Source organism: Acomys russatus, chromosome 25 (assembly GCF_903995435.1).
Source record: "Acomys russatus chromosome 25, mAcoRus1.1, whole genome shotgun sequence".
Classification (NCBI taxonomy): domain Eukaryota; kingdom Metazoa; phylum Chordata; class Mammalia; order Rodentia; family Muridae; genus Acomys; species Acomys russatus.
In genome coordinates, this window is record NC_067161.1 from 24,046,398 (window position 1) to 24,069,599 (window position 23,202).

A 23,202-nucleotide genomic window follows, 5' to 3' on the forward strand; every position below is an offset into this window, starting at 1 on the left:
AATGTATGTCTTGGGGGTCTCATCATGAATAAAAAGAGAATGACTGATAGATATGATTAAATACACACACATGCACACACATATATATATATAATTTTCAAGAAATGAAATGTTTGAAGCATTGAAATGACATAAACATAATATAAGCATGTATGAAATTCTCAAACAAAGTTTATAAAAAATAAAATACATGAAGAAAGCATATAGCCAAGACACCATTTTACATCTTGTGTTTTAATGAGGACAGGAGCTTCGGACAACCCTTCGTTACAGGGTGCCTATACTAGATAGGATACGCTAGCAGTGTTTCTCCCAGGTCTCCAAAGAAAGACTTTACTGCAGCCTACACCAACACTTCGCTAGAAAATTGCCTCTGGTGGCTCAATTCCTCATTTCACCAAAGTACTGTTAAGCACTGCCTAATGTAGCTCTAATCCTTTGACCCAGATCGTACTAGTGTGAGGGGGGAGGCTTTCTAGAAGAAAAAAAAATCAAGTTATTTAGTTCATGAAGAAAGGATTACGGTTGGTCCATTAAAAGTAGTCATGATAGTATTTTATTACCATAACCATGCAGCAAAATTGCAAGTGCCCTTTAAATTTCTGTCTCTGTCTCTGTCTCTCTCTCTCTCTCTCTCTCCTTTCTTCTCCCTCTCCCTGTCAGACATATGGATGGATTATATTTTATGTAATAGAAGAAGATACTGATTAGGTGATTTAATTTGTTTATTTATAGAAACTTCTTGTACTAACAAATAAATATTCCAAGCACAGTGGTACCATATTGCTATTACTTTTATTGTCTAACAATTATCATAAAAAATCCAGTTACTATAAAAAAGTAAATATACTTGTTTAGAAAGATTGATGTTTTACTAAACTAAACTAATAATTTTCTCAGTGTCATCATTTTCCTATCAATTACTAAACAAATCTCTAATGTTTATTTTAAAAAGTGTATCAGTGGTAGTTTTATTTCCACACTTCAAATAGACATTGAGAATTAAAATACATCAGAGAAATTAAGAGGGTGTATGTAGGTGTCAGAAGAATCTAGTTTGTTTTCTATATATTCATTTTCACTTTATCAACTGGGATAGTTTATTCAAACCTGATAAATGACAAGTTTTCTTCTTTAAGCATAAGAGATGCTCATATGCCACTGTATAGGAATGAGAGGATTCTTTAGTGCTTGGGTCCATTGTTATTATGATGAGTTGAGTATTTCTGGGTTTAGCAGAACAACTACAAAAATGCAAATAAAGCCTGAATCTAATGATGCTGCTTCAAGGCATCCACCTAACATTCCTTCAGAATAGCTAAACACACAGATGGTTTCCAGGAAAAAAAAATAACAAGCCCCTATACTATAGATAAAAGACGTCTAGCTTCTCCATAGCTCTCTCAGCAAAGATCTACATGAAAGGGGATGATGCATTGATCTGGGATCATTTCCAGATTTGTCTGAAAAAAAAAATGGAAAAAAAACAAAAAACAAAAAAAACCTCCCTCGTTCATGGTAGGCTGTTTCTTCTTGTCGTTGGAAATGAAGCTTCTGTATTTACAGATGGGTTATGATAATGCTTGTTCAGTAAATGAGGTATCCTGTGGAACTGTAAGAATGTCTGGGCACAAAGTGATAATCACGTAAGAAAAAAAATCTATTAAACTGGTGTGTGGCTTAAACCAAACACAAACTTGAAAATCTAAGTTCAGGAACCAGTTAGAGTCCCCTAGGGACTATTTAGAGTTATCACTTTTTTTAGTTCATAAAGTCTCCTTATAAAGGAAAGGAAAAGCAATCAAAAGTATTTTAAGATACTTGATCATATTTTTTAAAAAAATCCACCGGAATGATGTTGTCTGTGGAGCTGTGACCACAAACCCTCAGTTTTCTTACTTGTGGAAAGCTGGGAGAGCTAGAGGCTGTCCAGCTAAGAGTTGTGGACTAGTAGCCTAAAGGGTCTCTGGGGATTTTTTTTTCTAGAAAATGCAGAACTCGAAGCTCCATCTATAGTCGTAAGTGAGGCTTATTAACAAATTCTATGCTGTTCCCATTCTCTTTAGTTGTAGGAGGAACAAGGCCTGCTATTGAGCAGGAAGAAAACCTGTTGTTAATAACAGTCATGCAAGGCTGGGCTTCCGTGTAAAGCCAGCCTGAGACCTGCCCACGCATGCCCGGAGACTGATGATGGCGTAACTGGTGGTGAGACAGCTTGCAGTCTGAGAGCCAATTGGATGTTGGGCGCGAGATATAAAGGGGTATCCTCTTCCTGGAATAAAGGAGTCTGCTTTTGCCACTTCCCCGACTCCTGGTGTCTGTTTCATTGACTCTGCACCAGCTCATCTCTGCCCACAGGGTCCTGGGCCTAGGTTCAAACAACAGTCATTGAATCCTTGCCTCCATGTTATAAATCACAATATTTATTTTTATTTCTGTCTTGGTTGGTTTACATGTGGTTTTGACTAAAACAAAACTATGAACATTAACTCGCCTTAAAACTGAAAATGAGTTATTTAGGAAAAGGTGAGTCTTGTAAGAAAAAAGTATAATTACATAAAAGACTTGAAATATTTGATTTTGCTATCTATTTGGGGTGTTTGCTGTGAAAAAATAATTATTTTATGGGGTTTTATATTGTTATCTATGTCATATTCTAATAAATTTACTAAAGTTCCAGGTTAAGGGGGGGGGCTCTCTTTATTATACTCCTTATAAAAGAGCAGACAATTGGACAAGAATTAAAATGCATTTGTGGCTTAGTTGACCTGTCTGTAAACCCACTAATACTCACTGTCATTTAAGTGCATTCATATTTTTCTTTTGATAATATAGGTAATGTGCTCAAATAATAAATGGAATATCATTTTTATGATTACAATACTTTTAAATGCTAGTGTGGTTTAAAAATAAGTCGCACTAATGTTGGTACTGGTTGCAAGTTTATTTTATAGACACAATTATTCACACAAATAGTATTTTGCATATAATTATATATTCCCCAAGTCATGTATATCAGAAAGGTGACAACTTTGAATCACTTATATTAAAAATTCTTGTACAATGGATGTTTTGACAGCCAGGCACTATCTCATATGGCTCCATCTACCCTCTGGAGATCTTCACTGAGATATTTAACTAATCCACTGAACCTTCTTGTTAGCCTAAGAATAAATGGTGTGTCTTGATGGGTGTATGCTTGGTTTTCATCATAGAAATAACAATATCAAAGGTCAGTACTATTAAACATCCATTGTGTTATAGGAAAAAAACTTTAAAAAATGTCAATGTGTCTCTCATTTTGAGCAATAAACATAAATGCTGCTATAGCTTCCATCTGTCAGAAATCAATACACGCATTCCTAATTATCAGTAATCAATTTGCTTTACCAAAATCACAACTTGTAATCTTTATATTGCAAGACTTTGAAAGGGTATTGGGATTAAAGAATCCTCTATGGCAGTGGTTCTCAGCCTTCCTAATATTGCGACCATTAAATATAGTTCCTCATGATGCGTGATCCTCAACCATAAAATTTTTTTGCTACTGTTTTATAACTGTAATTTTGCTACTCTTAAGAATTGGAATGAAAATCCTTGTGTTTTGCAATGTTTTTAGGGGACTCTGTGTGAAAGGGCCAGTCAAGCTCCCCAAGGGAGTTCCAACCCAGAAGATGAGAACTGCTGCTCGATGGGCAGTCATCCACTAGACAACAAAAAGACCATGTGCAATAAATGATGGTTACAGCTCATTTTTCCCTGAAGGATAAATCAGTTTATAATGAGACAAGTGAACAACATGGCACCTTCAGCAGAAAGTTAATAAAGTTCAAATTTCATACACTTGACATTATAGACAACAATGATTTGATCTTCCCACTCTGGAGGATAACAGCAAGCCTTGAAATTTAAGTTAATGGGTGTGACCAGCTGCTTTATTTCAACTTGTGTTGCCTCTGGAAAGCAACACACTCATAGAAGTAAGACAGTTGTATGAGGCACTTTCTCCCAGAGGATGCATCTGAAAAGGGAGAATTTAGTAGAAGGTTCATGAGCAAGTAAAATAGAGGCATTTAGAGCATATGGGAGTGCAAGAGAACCAGTACAAAACACTGGACTCTTGGACTCCATCCTGTTTCTAGATGAACTGGAGTTCTTGAAAGATGTCTTGTTTTTCACAAATAGTGCACTCAGGACAAGAGTTTTTCCATTTGTAAAGAGTTCAGTAGTCTGTACGTGTATCTGTCTCCTGGAAAAATGTGTAACTGACCTACATAGTCACTGCTAAGAAGAGTGTCAATGAATGGGTGTTAAACATGCACACATGTAGATCATTCTGAGACAAAATTGCCCAGAGTGGAATGGTTCACATAGAGCTCAGTTCTTGCAATTAGGTTTATGTCTGGTAATAAGTGTGTCTATTTCACTGAATCAATTATCATTCATATATTACAGCACATAAAATGAAAAATATCTATTAACTATCCATCACAAATAAGTTTCCTTAACTGAAATGAATCTTGACTATAAGTGTCAGCACTTCCACATTAATTTGGAAAAGGAGAACACAAATAAGTATAATGGCAAAGGTAGGATGTACTTCGATGTTTTAAATTGTACATTTAAACAAAAACTCAAGTTCAGGCTGAACATGGTTGTTCATGTCTGTATTGTTAGCACTTGAAGACCCATGCAAGAAGTTAGCCATGAATATGAAACCAGCCCATTGTGTAAAAAGTCTAAGGTATGCAGATTACATAATGAAAAGTTGTCTTCAAAGTAAAAACAAAACAACAACTCGAACAAGACCCTTTCGATTTGTCTTTTCCTATTGTCCTATGTAGTGTCAAAACAACCCTCTTGTCATGGATTGTTTTGGGTTTTTTTGTTTTTTGTTTTTTGTTTTTTTTTTTTTTTTTTTTTTTGGTGTGACTCTTCTCAAAAGAAATGTGGGATGATATAGAGTGATTAGGTTTCATACCCCTTTAGGAGGAAAGTATTTTACTATTATCTGTCTGTCATGGGCATCTTTAAATTTTATAATGTAGCCATTTAACCTATAATTTCATTGCAGAAAGATATCTATGCACATGCATTTTAAAATACATGCATGAGGATATTCATAGACTCATTACTGCATTGATTAACAGATAGAAATGAATATAATCCAAACTGACAGTAGAATTGGCACATAAAATGTGGCATCTTCATGTAATGCAGTGCTAAATACAATGAAGTTAGCAAACCGTAGTTACATACAGCAAAATAAAAGTCAAATATAGGAATCTAAGCAAAACATCCTGTACATATACACATGTACAATCAGATGGGATATAAAATTTAAGGACAGCACAATATAACTCTAGTGTTTAATGAGGAAAGAGGTTAATTGGAGACAACACAGTGAAGACACAGAATGGATAACTAGGTGGGGTTATTTCCCCAATTTTAGACAATATTTTCTTTCCAAAATTTGTTGGTAAAGATTAAGTTTTTGTTTCTATGTGCAATACCCCCATTTTTATTCATGCCTTATGTACTTATTTACATTTTATTTCACAAAACAAAGACAGCTTAAAATAACCAGGTTTAACCTGACAAGCTGGACACAGGAAGAGTAGACCACAGTGAGCTATTTCTGACCTTAATAATATTTTCCAAAATCATCCAAATACCTGACATTAACTAAGATGACCATTTGACATTTTCAGAAATATTGGGTGGACCAATAACAGCATGTGTTATTTGTATAATGACTTAAAATCATAAATTAAATTTCTCTTAACCTTTTTATAAAACAATTAAAGCTAATATGCAGATGAACATTCTGTTACACTCTATATCCTGTCAGCCACTGTTCTTTTTATTAAATGCCAAGCACCCCTGTATGTGAAATTGCAAATGATGTACATGACACACACTAGGAATAGGTTTTAGGTCCCAACGGCACAAGCTTAAGAACACAAGTATAAAATTTGAAAGTCAGTGATAGTTATCTCATAAGATAGAAATAAAAGTATTAAATAGAGTTAGAAAAAAACATAAATAGATAATTACTGAATACTCATGGTTTTACCTACTCATTGATTTATAGGAAAACTTCAATGTCTTTGTTTAGAAAACTGATAAAAACACCATTTTCTTAAGAATTATGCTGGGGATCAAACCCAGGTTTTCCATAAACTAAGTGAGCACCCTACCAGTTCAGTGATATTCCACCCTGAGACTCTGCATGCCTTGCTCTGATCTAAAAATGGAAATCAAAGGAATCTTCAACAATACATATACACAACACATAAAAGTTAATGTCAGAGAAGAGAGGAGTGTGATTATATGCACCACCAAGAATTAGTTTGCGGGGCACATAATTTCTATTTCTTTTTACATGCTAGCTATTGTACTGAAGACTACATAATGGGCCTTCTTCCACAACAAATATCCAGACAGGTTCTAAATATATTTGGATATCTTTATAAAAATATAAATATTACAGGAAAATATTTTTAGATAGTGGCTTAACCGAGCAAATGTAAAGTCAAAATATGGGTATTCAAGTGATTTTGAGGTGTGAGGAAAATAAGAGCTATGGAAATAGAATAAGACACAATGTCTTGGATATCCCTTCTTAAACTTTTTAAACTTAACTTTTACTTTCGGAGTGTATTTTTTGTTATGCAACTGAAAATACACTGACAAGCAAAAATCGTTGTTTTTAATATTTGAGTTCTATTCAGATAGTCTGTATTTGACCTAAATCTTTGAAGTCATTCTGGGAAAACAAACAATTTGAAGTGTCACATATAGTATAAAGACACATTAAAATGCATATTCAGAAAAGTTCAGAAAAGTTTCACTGTCCTTACTTTTCTTCCAGCATATCTAATCATATTTCATAAAACTCTCAATTGTCTGTAATTGGCATTCAACCATTGTATTCAACTAGCTAATGTACTTTCTAAAGAGAGTGATAACAAAATCAACTTGTCTGATAGACAATAACCATGTAAAAAAACATTGTAACGTTCTGTTTTTATTGCAATAACTCTGTGGCTGTCTTCCATTATGAAAAGTGATACTAATCTTCTAGTTCTTATTATTTTTAAATGAATTTACCAAGATTATAAAATTACACTGAACTACTGGTAGTTGCCTTTAAAAATATCAGTAAATGGGACCTCATGAGGCTGAGAAGCTTCTGTAAGGCAAGAGACACTGTCAAGAGAACAAAGCCACAGCCTACAGACTGGGAAAAGATCTTCACCAACCCTACATCTGACAAAGGTCTAATATCCAAAATATATAAAGAACTCAAAAAATTAAACACCACCAAACCAAATAACCCAATTGAAAATGGGGCTTGGAACTAAACAGAGAATTCTCAACAGAGGAATATCAAATGGCTGAGAAACAGTTAAAGAAATGCTCAACCTCCTTAGTCATCAGGGAAATGCAAATCAAAACAATTCTGAGATTCCATCTTACACCCATCAGAATGGCTAAGATCAAAAATTCAAGATACACCACATGATGGCGAGGATGTGGGGAGAGAGGAACACTCCGTCATTGCTGGTGGGAATGCAAACTAGTACAGCCACTTTGGAAATCTATCTGGTGCTATTTCAGAAAACTGGGAATAGGGCTTCCTCAAGACCCAGCTATTGCACTCCTTGGAATATACCCAGAAGATGCTCCAGCACACAACAAGAAAATTTGCTCAAGCATATTCATAGCAGCCTTATTCATAATAGCCAGAACATGGAAACAGCCTAAGTGTCCCTCAGTAGAAGAGTGGATAAAGAAACTGTGGTACATATACACTATGGAATATTACTCAGCTACTAAAAACAAGGAATTCCCGAAATTTGTGGATAAATGAATTGAGCTAGAAATGATCATAATGAGTGAGTTAACCCAGAAGCAGAAAGAATCAAATGGTATATACTCACTTATATCTGCATACTAGCCCAAGGGGCATGTCCCACAAAAGCCTTCACTTACCAGGAAACTGGGACAGAGGGGAGGACATCCTATTGGGACTCTAAATGAGAGAAGCATGGGAGAATAGCAAAGTAGAAGGATCCAGAGAGTCCTAGACACCTACAAGTAGAACATTATGATAGACAGATTTGGGCCCAGGGGTCCCGCTCAAACTAAGGCACCAGCCAAGGACAATACAGGTGGTAAACTTTAAACCCCTACCCAGATCTAGCCAATGGTCAGAACATTCTCCACAGTTGAGTGGAGAGTGGGATATGACTTTCTCACGTACTCTGGTGCCTCACATTTGACCATGTCCCCTGGAGGGGGAGACCTGGTGGCACTCAGAGGAAGGACAGCAAGTTGCCAAGAAGAGACTTGATACCCCATGAGCATATACAGGGGGAGGTAATCCCCCTCAAGAACAGTCATAGGGGAGGGGAATAATGGGAAAATGGGGGGGGGAGAATGGGAGGATACAAGGGATGGGATAAACATTGAGATATAACAAGAATAAATTAATAAAAAAAATAAAAATTTTTTAAAAAATCAGTAAATCATGAGGTGGGGGAATGGTTTTGTTTTTATGAAGACAGTACTCTTTCAGAAGACCTGACTGAGTCTAAATCCAACACCCACAGCAACCAGCAACAACGGCCTGTAACTCCAGCTTCAGGGAACTCTATACTTTAGGCATCCATGTCATCTGTACTCACATGAAAATACACACACACGTGCACATGTGGGCGCGCGCACACACACACACATTCACACACTAAAATGAGGTAAATCTATACAAATGCATATTCAATATATAAATTTCTAGGTGTCACTTAGTTGTGAAATCATGAGAGTGTGTCTGAATTTCAAAAGTGATGCTTTAGAGGTTTACATTTTTCTCATCCCTTCAGTTAATCAGCTTGTGTTCAAGATTCATACTCAAGACACAGCTGTAGTTAGAGAAGTGTTAAGTGCAATGCTGGTGTCAAACACCTTTATTTTTTTTTGTGAAGACAAACACTTGAGCAAGTAGAGGAAGGCAGCACTTAACATGAAAGACAATGCTATCACATTCTCTGAGCTTGGGCATGACTAATCTGTCTCCCAGTGCATCTAACTTGACATAGGTTAAAACTACTGAAGAGCTTCTCTCTTCACTTTTAAGTCTCAATATTTTGTGTGAAAGATGAGTATTTTCTTCCATAATGTGCACTATTTTAAGAAACTGATAAAAAGTTTTATTTCTTTTCTATCAATATAAAATGGAAATTGAAATAAAACCTTACATATATGGCTTATAACAGAGTCATAGATGGACAGGATAACCTGTCCTGTGTGGGAAAAGCCAAACCTACCCCAGGTCTAGAGAAGTCTGAAGGTCACAAAAAGCAGGTATAAGAAAAGAATGTCAGTGTGTTTTATTTTTCATATAATACCTGAATATATCCTGATACATAGTTAAATGTACCAAACCCAAAGATATCTAAATAAAGTTATGTTTATGTTGTCCATCTAAAAACTCCGTAGTGATGGCCTATTATTCTTGAACTGTACATTGGCCTTATGGCTACTAGCTTATAATGTTGAGTTCTTCTTATGTGACTTATATTTCTCAAAGTTAGATGAATTTAACAGGAGGTAAACTTTAAACCCCTTCCCAGATCTAGCCAATGGTCAGAATATTCTCCACAGTTGAGTGGAGAGTGTGATACGACTTTCTCACGTGTTCTGGTGCCTCACATTTGACCATGTCCCCTGGAGGGGGAGACCTGGTAGCACTCAGAGGAAGGACAGCAAGTAGCCAAGAAGAGACTTGATACCCTATGAGAATATATAGGGGGACGTAATCCCCCTCAGGAACAGTCATAGGGGAGGGGAATAATGGGAAAATGGGGGGGGGGAGGGATGGGAGGATACAAGGGATGGGATAAACATTGAGATGTAACAAGAATAAATTAATAATAAAAAAAATGTTAAAAAAATAAATAAATAAAAAATAATCTGATTTTCCCTTAAAGTTTATGTTACTTTCTGGGATTACAACAATGAATATTTTATTACTAAAAAGTAGAGTAGTTTTGTAAGTTTGTTACACAATTTAAATATTTGTTTTTGGAATTTAGACAGCACATTACATTTCCTAGTACTTCTGTATGCCAGTTAATTTCAGCAATGTTAAAAACAGGCTCCATGCACTCAGCCAGAACAAGAGAGAACTTGTGTCAAGTAGATCAGAGTGATAATATCCTAAGAACAAATACAATTTCCCAAAATACCCTGTTCTAATATGGACATGGTTTTATGAAGGTTGCTGGTGAGGATGTGGGGAGAGAGAAACACTCCTTCATTGCTGGTGGGAATGCAAACTAGTACAGCCACTTTGGAAATCTATCTGGTGCTACCTTAGAAAAATGGGAATAGGGCTTCCTCAAGACCCAGCTATTTCACTTCTTGGAATATACCCAGAAGATGCTCCAGCACACAACAAGAAAATTTGCTCAAGCATGTTCATAGCAGCCTTATTCATAATAGCCAGAACATGGAAACAGCCTAAGTGTCCCTCAGTAGAAGAGTGGATAAAGAAACTGTGGTACATATACACTATGGAATACTACTCAGCTATTAAAAACAAGGAATTCCCAAAATTTGTGGATAAATGGATTGAGCTAGAAATGATCATAATGAGTGAGTTAACCCAGAAGCAGAAAGAATCAAATGGTGTGTACTTTTTTTAAAGTTTAGATTTCTTATGTCTTTACCTCCCTTCTACTGATCCCCCCAACACTAGGTAGGAGAGAAAGAAGATTATTTGGGAGACGGGGCAGAGTTCTCTTTGATGACTACAAGTTGGTTAGAGTCATCACGTTCTTTGGGGTCATACCAATCTCAGTCATCAGAATAGCCAGCAGTTCAGTAAAGCAAAGGTCTTCTCCCTCCTCGAAGCCTCTCTCTCTCCATCTCTCTGTCTCTCTCTCTCTGTGCCTCTGTGTCTCTGTGTGTCTCTCTCTGTCTGTCTCTGTCTCTCTCTCTCTCTCTGTCTCTCTCTCTCCTCTAAGCATTCCTATCTCTCTCAGATATGGCATTTATCCTCTATCTCTCTTAGAGTTCTCCAAGTTAACCTCTCTACAGCTGACAAAGACCATGCCCCTTCTTAGCCAGCTGACCCAATTATTGGTTGCACACTAACTTAAAGTAGCCCCAATTCACACATTTGGGATTAAAACAAAACCATAACAAAACTAGCTTTTTAAAAAAAAGAAACCAAAACTTCCACTACAGAGCCTCTTTTGGGATGGTTGCTCATGAGTTGAAGAAAGTATGTTTGAGCAGAGCATGATGTTAAGCCATGACACGGCCAGTTCATAAACTCTTCTAGAGCTGGAGTGGCCCATTGGAATGAATTCAGATTGGAGCAAAAGAATCCTAAGTTGATCATTCACTGGTATGATGGATATTTTCAGGCTTGTTTGAATGTTTGCATATCTGTGGTTTTGGGGCATTGCTAATTTTATTTGTTATTTATTTAATTCTATAAATGGTGTGTGTGTGTGTGTGTGTGTGTGTGTGTGTGTTCATTGTCTTGAAGTATGACTGAAGAGCTGTACTCATCTCCTCAATATTGGCATTTTATTAATTCAGGTTTTCAAAAATAATTAGTTTTGTAAATATTATTCCACTTAAGACCTCCATTTTAGCTGTGAAATATAAAAAGAAGTGTGTAAAAACCTCTAAAATTCTGAAATAACTCTTACATGAAAATTTCATGTGGAAAATAGCAGCATGGCTGAAAGAAAATGAGAAATAGATAATAAACTCTGATATAGCAAATACAATGAAAACAGAGAATGAACCTGGTCATTAAAGGCATCTAATTATATTCAGTGTGGCATACAAAAAGTTCTGTCACAGATAGGAACACTCTTGTTAGAGGCACACCAGGCTAATCTCACATTTTCACTTCTGCAGTCCTGTGAGAAACTAATTTCCATTCTTGTGATTTTGCTCATAGTCTATGATACATTTATATGCCAGTTTCAACAGACCATGACAACATTTTTCCTTTGACCAGTACCACAACGTCAGAGTTTGTCTAGGTTAACTACAGCATAAATCGTGAGAAATAGTGTATAATTTGAAGAGTGTGAAAGAAAATTGTTTAGTGCATTTGAATATCTGTAGAACTCCCATCGCACAAATTTGAACTACAGCTACTTGTGTTTCTCAGAAAAAGTCTGAGAAAGACGTATTTATTTTAAACTGCTACCTTTTAGATAATTGACAATATACATACATGATTATTGCAAACAGTATGAAGTTTGAAGTAACTTTCACTGTTGGGACAGTGGAAAACTCTTCTATTTTATTGTAGTGTTATAACACATCTGTTTTTGTATCTAGAATCTTTTATGAAGGGAAATTAAAGCACGGTATAAAATATACTTACATAATGATGTAAGTGGTGACATTGTCCCCATTAGCTTCAATCCATATACACCACGAAGATATATTAAAAATCTCAATAATAAAAAGGTTTTGTGATTTAAGCAACATCATTGTATCTCAAATTGTTATGTGGAAGAATCAAATGAGCATAAAAGAAAATACATAGACATTTAACTTCATTAATACTTATTTCAAAAGTAGAAAGAAATCTATGGCCATCTAAATTAGAAGAAATGCTATCAATAAAAACTCATCTAACTATACCTTAAATCTTAAACAATTTACTAATTAACTAGGTTGTTATTGAACATACAAACTTGGAGAATTCTTTCATCTGTGTCATGAATGAATTTTCAGATAGCAAACATAGTGTCACAAGGGAGTTTTGGGGGCTAATCTAGTAACCTAAGTTACAATTTCCCCCCTATGATCACATCTATGAGGTACAAAGAAATTGGAGATTTAGTCATGTGCATGACAGCGAAATATCAGCTTGCAGTTTTATCTTTTCCTGTGCCTCCATCCATAAAGTACACATGTTCTAACAAAACTAGACTAGACTGTGAAGATAAGCAAACAAAGTTTGTCCTCAATAATTAGTTGAATAAAAATTTAAGAACAAATGATTATCAGTAGTTTGGTACCCTTTAATGGAAAATAAAAACCTCTCTGATTTTATTAGGATATGTTATATTCAGGTAAGAGTCCTATAAAAATATATTCTTATTGGATCTTTCTTCACATCATTAGAGATAGTCTCAGGTTCACAGAAATAGCATATTTAAAATGAATAGTGCAGAAATTCTAGAAATTACACTCTTTTCCCCTAGTTTGATTACTCCACTCCAGTTTAAAGAAGGAAACAGAAGTTCAGAAAACAAAGTAATTACAATTTTTAAAATTGTATCTTTTGCATGTTCGTAAAATTTAGAGTTAATAAAGGGAGATAGGATGATTTAAGAAAGAACATAGACACACAGGAAATAGACAATGACCCTTGCATTAGTAACAGAAGTAATAGGCACAAGTATACTTATCAATCACTGCTCAAAACAAAGATATGAGGAATAATAACCTTCCTTTATACATAAGTGAATTTGGCAAAAGAAAATAAAGCATGTGCCTGAGGCTCATTGTTTAAGTAAATGCCTGGCTATAAATGAATAACTGACCAAATATATTTCAGCAGAGTGTCCTCTTAAAGACTATATCATATCTTAGAATGTATTGCCTTAGTGTTGTTTTGCTATAGATTGTTTTCCATTGTTTTTTTTCCATACTTCATGGATTGAAAAGTTTAAAAGGAAGAAATTATTCAAGAGACTAAAATGTTCTTTCTTCCTTTTCAAAATGAAAAAATTTAACAGAGAAAATAAGATTCCCATTATCTGATTAAATAAATTGTTATTGGACATATACTTGGATAGGCAAAAAGATTCATTAAAATTATTTTTCCTAAGATAGAAAGTAAAGGAAAATATTTTTAATTTTTTTCTGCATGGTTTGTCAAATAAAATATAGTATCCTAAATTAGTATTTTGGTGGATATGTCTGTCCACTTATAAATGGTTCCACCCTTAGTATACTAATTATTTATTTAAAATTTGTTTATTCTTAGAGAGGGAAAATTTTAAAATGGTTTAAGAGAGCAGTCAATTTATTAATATGAATATATGTATTCATTTTTACCAAAATATTATATTGGAAATGCTAAAATAAAAAATTTCACCAAGGCACTAAGAGTTTTGTAAGTGTACTTTTATATGACACAAAATTTCTTTTGCAATTAAAATATGCATGCCTCCATCCTTATATTTTGGTTTTGCTGTATCCAAATGGCCTTGCTTCTTGCTTTAATGCTTCTTGAATTAACTGTAAAGTGAAGTTGTGACATACATACTTAGGATGACCATGGTATCTTTCATGACTGTATTTGACCATTTATATTGAATTAACAGAGGTTCAGAGAAGATAGACCAATAGGAGATAATAGGTAATAAATATATATGTGTGTGTATATATATTCACTTGCATGAAAATAACCTGGAGATATTGTTATATATCAATATATTACATAATATGTTATACAACAAAATTAAAGGTTATTTTATGTATTTTGTATTATATAGCATATAACACACACACACACACACACACACACACACACACACATTGAAGTTGTGCAAATTTACTCTATGCTAAGTCTATGTCATACACCAGAGTGTGGTTTTAATCACTTTCCTTTATTTTTGTTTTTGTTTTGTTTTTCCTTATATTTTAAATACTTATTTTCTAAATAGTAAGAGGACATTTCAAAATATATATATTTCTCTTCTACAAAATAAATCACATTAATTTATAATTTTCTTACATATTAGAAATATTGATATAAAATCATACTTAAGACTATCAGAAACAAGAAGAGAAAATAATTTCAGTATATTAAAACTAAATATTTGCAGATGAATTTCAGATGTTTGTGAATCTCAGGTACCTTGTCTCATGCTTTCACCACACTGGACTTCCCCCTGCCCTCTTACAGCATCATGTAGTTGTTTTGTATGTCATTTATCTGGTTAAAGTTTAATAACCTATATCCACATGCGCCAGATCGACGAATCGATGATAACAGATCTTGTGGCAAACGCTGTTCCGTGATTCTATACTCAGACACTATGGTAAATCTAACTTGAATACTAGCTCTTTAATAAATTAAGAAAAATTTTATTGACCTATACCTTCTTGCTTTTGTTTTTGAGATGAGGTCTTTCTATGTAGGCTGAGCTGACCTAAAATTTACTTTTGTAGACCAGGCTGGCCTCAAACACAGGGATGGTCTTCTGGCTCTGCCTCTGACTCGTGAGTGCTGGGATTAAAGGCATGCATCACTAGCGCCAAGTATTGTAAACGAGATTTTGTACATAGAGGGTTTACCAATTATGTATTTTAGGTAATATTGAAACACATCCAATAAAAAAAGACTGATAACTGCCAAACAGCACAAAAGACCATCTATCTCTTATTTTTTCCCTATCACACGTTTATGTTGAATGTCGACATAGTATATATACTTCGTTTGAGACCATTTACCTAAATTTGCTTCAATAAAGAACAGGGTTTATTTCTATTTGGCCTGCTACATAGACTTGTGGTTTGTAAGTAAACTTGTGTTCATGGCAGGGTTTCAATTACTACCAAGGATCTTTGCTTTTAAAAACATCCCTTGTTTTGCCAATGCTATGTTATTTTTCATTCTTATGGCTTTCTTTATGAATGGGTGGAAAGCGCAATGTCAGTGCCACTTATTTGCCATTTACATAGTACTTTATCTATGTACAGCTATATAATAATCTCATAATAATATAGAATTATTACCATATTTATGCACTCATAATATAATACTACGAGGATTAATATGAATTGGAGTTAAATTTTATTTTTACATTAACCCACAAATTTGTAACTTAAAATTGGCCTTTTCATTTTCTCTCAAAGGACATTCAGTCTCCAGTATATGGAACAAATAAAAAGGAAAAACTCCTCCAGGAATGCAATGTGAAGACTTCTTACACCTCAAAACAACCTATGTGTTGGCTTTTCTCCCCACTGAGGTTTGTTTTGATGTGGCTGTATATTTGTACAGTTTGGTGTGTATAATAGTGATATAACAATAGGAATCTAGGTCTTTACTAAAACTGATACTTAAGACTTTCCAGTCAGACCCATTAATCTCCTTGCTTCTGAGTTATTACAGTTCTTTGAAGGGGAAAAGTATTATCTTTCTCATCTACCTAACAAGTTTATTGAGGATAGAAGAGCACTGATATATGCACTCTAGTAAAATTTAAGAACTATAGTAAATTTCTAGAAACTGTAACTCCTTTTTCTTCTGGAAGTAAAAACAGTGTTTTGATATTAGGACACCCCGCAGCATGATGGAGGTGATTAAAAGTAGCATTCCTTAATATCCACAAATTTCAAGTTTAAGTCTTTAGATTTAATGAAGTGATGTCATTTCTGCTTTAATATTAATATTATTAATTGAACTTCATCTTTTTTATTTTTCACCTTTTAAATAATATTTGGAACAATGTTGAAGAACAACTTGGAGCAAATTTTCCTGTGAGTTTCCTCAATGGAGGACAAAGACTTTTAAAACGCTGTTGACATTACACAGTAGGTCCTGCATAGTGAAGGAATTGTAAACCCACTATTTTTTACTTTCATATACATGACCAGAAGAGAAATTTATTTTTTCAAATACAATTATAATTTGGTATCTAAACTGGTGAACCCAGTATTTTCTTAAATGCATTGAGACACAGAATAGCAAGATGTGTCTAAACATTTCTGTCTAGAGACTACAGAGTAATTAATATTCAATGATACTATAATAGGCAAATGCAAAGATCCCAATTAATCCTCTGAAAATTTAGATTAATAGTTTGGTTTTTGTGTTTGGTTTTGTTGATGATATTGTTTGTTATTTCAAGACAGGTTTTCTATGTGTAATATCCCTGGCTGTCTTGAGCTACCTTTGTAGACCAGGTTGGTCTTGAGCTCACAGAGATCTACTTGCCACTGAAGCACACATGCTGGAATTAATGGTGTGATCCACCACACCCAGTTGCTCTAGTGAATATTTTAATTTATCTAAGGACTATGTCTACCTAAGATATATTTCCTAGAATCCGTTATACCTGATGTACTACAATTATGCTTTATTAAAATGGCACATACTTGTGATTTTGCAAAAACAATTTAACCAAATTGATCACAGAAGAATGTTTAAAAGTTTTAATTAAACAGTCTGGAAATTAAACCAGTATGGATATCAAAACCATCATAATTTCAATTTGGATGGTAATTCTGTAAATTTTTTTTTCAGATTGATATTAAGAAGGGAAACAGATATCACCTGACAGGGGACGTGACTCAATCACAGTGAGTGCTTAGCATTTTCACATTCTAGACCACGTTCCCAGCATGGTGCACGCTGTGGGTCATTAAAGGAAAATAATGCATCTTCAAACTCAGCAATAAAATAGACACATTTTCAAATCTACTGTTGTCTTAAATGTAGATATAGTGAGTTACACATATGTGTGCCAGTTATATCTAATCTTCACTGTGACTTGGTGAAATAGTCATTGTCACCCAGGTTTAACAAGCAAGATAAGATAATTATAGACAGATTGAGTGATTTGCTGAAGGATAACCGAAGAATCAGAAATAGCAATATGAGAATGTGTGTCGATTCACATAACAAGATATGTGTACATTATGATGAATAAACACATGTCACACATTGTAAGTGCGCAAATGTGTGCACATATAACTGGTTTATTTTAAATCAGTCATTATTACCTGTGGTGTTATTGGTTTAAACTTACATGCTCTCAGTTATTTTAAGTATGGTAGCTGGACAAGATTACTTATGAGGTATTTACTTACATTTTAAAACATCTATTTTTGATCTAGTAAGGTGCTCTAACCAACAAGAAACTGTGGTCCTGTTAGCACCGTACAAACAACAGGAATGATGTCGCTACAATCAGTCTTGATTTACTTACAATTTGAGCAAATAGTTATAAAATATCTAAACAGGTTTTTACCATGAAGTTAAATTTTCTATGAATTAATTACTTTACGTTGAATACAATATGAATACAATATAACAGAAATACATTTCTATAGTTTAGTTCTTTAAGTGAAAACAATTTGTACGCTGGTGTGGAGCATAGCCTACAACCCAACCTGGAGTCCCAGTCTGAGCTACACATAATGAGACACTAAAAATAAAGCAAAACAAAACCATACCACAAAACAAAACAAAAAGTAGTCTTGAAATCCCAGCCTGCCAACTGGATATTTAGACTACAGTGTGGTGGAGGAAGAATTCTAGGAAATTCTGAGTCATACATATATCCTCTTATTTTATTCTTTCAGGTAGATGTTTAAGGCAAATTAATCAGAATCCTATGTCGATAACCAAAGCAATTGCATGTGCTTATGAAAAACAAAAATAGTTTCCTAGATAAAATAAGGTAAAATATTTGTAAAGATATAGAGTAACAACCGTGCCAGTGGAGATTAGCATTATACGATATAAAAAGTAATGTATTTCTATAATGATTATGGTTATGATTTGAAAAAGTGAAAAATGTGTGTAAAAGCATAATTATGACATAAAAATCATCCACAACATCTAATATTTCATCTGAAACATGTTATTCAACAACAGTTAAGGACAGAAAATAAATATGAACATTAAAATAATAGTCAATAAATATATGCATATGAGTGTGAGAATAATTATTTAAAGGCCATAAATCTGAGATAGAGAAACAGAGAGTATATGGAATACTTTGGAAGGAGTGATGGGAAGGGATAAATATTTAATTATGTTATAATTTCAAAATTAAATACAGCAAATAATTAAAAATATTATTCCAATGTAAAATTGAAGTTGATTATCAAAAATTCAATCTAACTTTTTTCTTACCAATCTAACCCTCTGAAAATAATTATATATCACACTAAGTATAGTATAAGATAATTTGTGCTAATTAACATAAAATGTCTTTCTTCATACAACTTCCTACAATTACTTTTGTTGTATTTTATTTTTCTACTTTTTAAAACTGTGACAGAATGCTGTTATATTAAAATAACTTACAAAAATTTAAAAATTTATTTTAAAACATACTTGTCAGTATATGTAGTTAGGGTATGTAGAATTTGGGAATATACATACATAGACATATATGTAGGTACATTTGTCAAAATAGTTTTTAATTTGCAGATGATAGAAATATAGTGACATCCTTTATAGTTTTCATTTGTAATTTATAGACATACTTCATTTATATGAAATTAGATTGTTTATGGATATAGAACTGATTTGCCATGCCAGAAAAAAATTGTGAAAAAGGAGGTACTTACGAATATTAACTTGGGTAATAAATAAACTTTTCTAAATAAGCAGACAACAGGCCTATTTCTTTAAAAAGAGCTCTGAGAAGTTGTTAAAATTAACATTTTTAGACTTCACTCAGACCTCATGACTCAGAATCATCCAGTGCGTGGTGTAGGAATTTCCATTTTAGTGAGTCCCCAAGTGATTCTCACAAGTTGTAAACAAGATACATACAAGTTTAGCAAATTTCAAGTTTGTGAAATTCTCATTCTAAGGAAAGGTGTAAACTTTTAATATGCTTATTCCAGTGTTTTGTCTTAAGATTGATTTTGCTTTTATGTTGACACAAGAAGTGAGGTTAGTCATTTGACAGGAAGAAAGGTTTGTTTGGAGTTTTATAAATAAAAATTTCCATTAAATGTTTCTTCTCTTCTCCTACAATGTTCAGTACCTTTCTCCTACTATTGTTTACAACATAGAACTTTAGGATTCCATTTTTTTTTCCAGTAAACTTATTGTAACCCTCCTCCCCAATTCTACACTATTTTTAGAAGTCAAAGCTTCTGTTTTCCCCATCCATACTCAGCCATTCTGATAGATCATTTATGGAAAGGCAGAAAATAAAACTTTGATCACATTCACTGCACCAAACAGCAGTGGTTACTTCCTCTATCATTACTGTGAAGACACAAAAGTTATTAGTCTAGAGTTCTCATGACACATAAATCCTATCTTTCAGAACTGTGTTAAAGGCCCATCTAGGCTACTTCTACAATGGTAATACGTATCATATGTAACCAAGTTTCAGCTTTTAGATGATAGTTGTATTTAAATAGTGGACCTGTTACCAAAACACAAAAACAAAGGTAATAATAAAATAATAATAATTTTGAAGTAAACTAGACTGATTGAAAGTGAGATACGTAACAATATACTCAGAAGTTGGTTACTAATTGTTTACTAAAATCAACATGAATAAGAAGAAAGGATACATTAACCCGTGTCTGATCTATATTTTATTCCATAGGCTTCATGGTTCAAAGAAGATAGGCCTTATTTTTTTAGGCCTCTGATTTCGAAAACAAAGTTTACAAGCTTTCATAAAATGTGTAATAGGACAAAGTATGATGCTTTTGCACAGAAAAGTGCTTAATGGTTCTACTATGACATGTGACATATGGCACTGTTCCAAGTACATGCTCATTTACTCTTCAGGGAAAACTTCTTACTCTTGTAATTTTTTTTTTAATGAAACTGTCATTACTCAAAGTTTATTGTAAAGGTAGAAGACAAGAAGAGTGGGGAACGGTAATGAGCCAAACGCATACTGCCTGCCTAAATCTACAAAGTGAGACTTTAACTCTTTGTTTTTATTGAATCGCTGCTGTGTTCAAAATCAACATGTTCCATCCACAGTACTAGAGAAAGAAGGTCAGAGATATGTACATAAATCTTCAACCAAACTAAAAAGTACTTAAACCACAACCCCTCAGCTTAATTATTACAATGACTATATCAGCTTCCAAAAAACTTTGGAGCAGTACCTTGATATTTTCTATAGATTTATGCTTTTATTGGAAGTTGGGGATGCCACCATCATAGGTGTAGTTTAAAAAAAAATGCTTTATTTCAAAATGGAAACACAGAAATGCATATTAAGAAAAGTGTGGACTTCTAGCTTGACATTGGTTCTAGTTGAAAAGTGTAACTTGGTGAGAGCTACTTCAATGGATAGAAGCATGGTGCACTGTGCTTGGAGGGATACTACTCTCATAGGAAGTTCTACATAATCTAGACAAAAAACATTTAAGGGAACACTCATGCTAAGGAATTTTACAGGTTCTCCTCCCCCCATTTTTGTGCAGAAATACTGTAATGCTCTCGTGCATACTTCACAATTTCGGCATTGCATTCATTTAGTTGAACATGTTTTCAAGACAGCAGCCAGGCCAACTCCGTTCTAGATAATCCACTGAACTATATTCACTACCTCATGTGCAGGAGCCCCCCTACCATCTGAAGGCAGAAGTAGCAATAACCAGTGAAAGGGTCACCGGGCTTCTGTGCTGTGCCTTGGCCCACTGGCCTGACTACATGCAAGCTCTTTGTAGATTTAGGGATGCTCTATGAGGTTTGACAAGCCTCTTTGCATGGGGCCTCTTAGCTGGACCGCTGTCCTTGGTGCTGAATCTTGTTTGCCCATCTGGGAATCAGCTGCCGGGTCAGTGGGGCTGGATAGAAAACCTGGGGTACTGAATGCTCCACGATCAAAGAATGTAGTGTGTAATAGAAACAGCTCTGCCCCTGCCCCCAATCCTCCCTCACACAGACCACGTTCATGTTCGCCAGGACCCCATTTGTAATTTTCTCCTCCAGACCCCCACCCAAATGCCTTCAATATGGCCTCAAATGCCGGCGTGTGCGAGTACAGCCCACTTTATATCAGATTGCAGCAAATTCAAATGCTATTCCCTGAACACGGAGTCTATGAGGTGAGCTTTAGCGCTCTGAAGCAAAACACAAATAACATCTAATTCATTAACAAATAAACCAATATGTCCTTCCTCTCTCATCCATCTCTCTCTACCCCATATACTCACTCTTCCCTAAATTATAAAGCCTAAATCCCCAAAGAGTGTCTCAAATCTAGGTGGTCTCCCTACTTCCACAACCATATCTCTCCCCCACATCTCTCTAGAGCCAAACGAAGCTGAAAACGGCTCATCTTACCCCGGGTAGAGCGATAGCAGGAGCAGAATCCACAGCGTCATTTTCTGTGAAAATACAGGAGAGTAGACTGTGCTTCCAATGCTCCATGTATTTGGCGAACTCATCGCTTTTTTTTCCTCTCGCCTCTCGCCTCTGGGTTGCAGAAGAATCCCTCCCCTTTGTATTATTATTATGCTGATGATTTGATGCTGGCTCCCCCTCACCTGCCTCTAGTAGGTCCCGTCACTCAGGAGATGTATTGCTACCAGCTTCGAAAATTAATATTCAGGGGCCAGAAATAAAGATCAGTACAAACGCTTGCAGATACCATCAAAGCGGCAGCTCAGGCGGCAGCTTCCAAGTCTGGGAGGATAATATAATTGAGGCAGGGGGATGGTAAACCCAGAGATGCACACGGAGGCAAATGAGAGAAACAGAAAGGCGCTCACATGCATGCCCTATGCACTCACACGAACTCCCAGGGGTTCGTCCTTTTAGGTTTGTTTATTTATTTGCTCTCTTTTCATTTCTTTCTTTTTAGATGGGCCTGTGCTCTCTTTGTGAACCTCTGTCGTGTTTGTTTAAAAGAAATAGAAAGAAAAACACTCACTGGAGGAAGCTCCATGCAGATTAACTCATGCAGATTAACTGTGAGGTCAAAGTGGAAGAGATTGAAAGCTGCAGCAAGAATTAACACATGCCTGAATTCTTGCCAGCACTTTTTAACCCTTTCCTGTAGCCATATGCTAGGATTTCCATTTATGGGACAAAAGGAGGTGCTTCAGTATTCCAAGAAACAGAATCATTAGAGAGAGGGCTTTTTTTTTTCATATTTGAGAGGAATCCTTATCTTAAATTCATACAATCTTAAATCATAATTGAGTTGGTTGGGGGAGGGGCAAAAGGCAATGAGGAAGAAAGAGCTGTGCCCAGTGAACCATCCTGCTGGGAGAAGGGTTGAGTACATTTAAATGGAAAGAAAGCATAAAACACTGATGGCATAAATCATGGGGAATGCCCATCTGTTGGAATGCTGACCAAGACAACTCCATTGAAATATGTGCTTGACTAAGGACCAGGAAATGGGGCCCTGAATTGCTTATGCATGCATGTACCAGTGGGCAAAACAGTGGGAGATTTAACAAGGCAGACAC

The 23,202-nt window shown here is 34.9% G+C and overlaps 1 protein-coding gene across 2 annotated transcripts in view; it reads right to left on the reverse strand.

Moving 5' to 3' along the window:
* Window positions 1-22,523, reverse strand: part of Gabrg2 (gamma-aminobutyric acid type A receptor subunit gamma2) — an 84,248-nt gene extending 61,725 nt beyond the window's left edge. The window contains exon 1 of one of the 2 annotated variants that reach the window (XM_051167768.1): window positions 22,070-22,523. In XM_051167768.1, coding sequence (XP_051023725.1) covers window positions 22,070-22,173 — 104 coding nt within the window. In that variant the 5' untranslated portion in view covers window positions 22,174-22,523. The remainder of the gene's footprint in view (window positions 1-22,069) is intronic. The other variant, XM_051167767.1, reaches the window with a different exon arrangement.
* Between the last annotated feature and the right edge of the window lie 679 nt (window positions 22,524-23,202).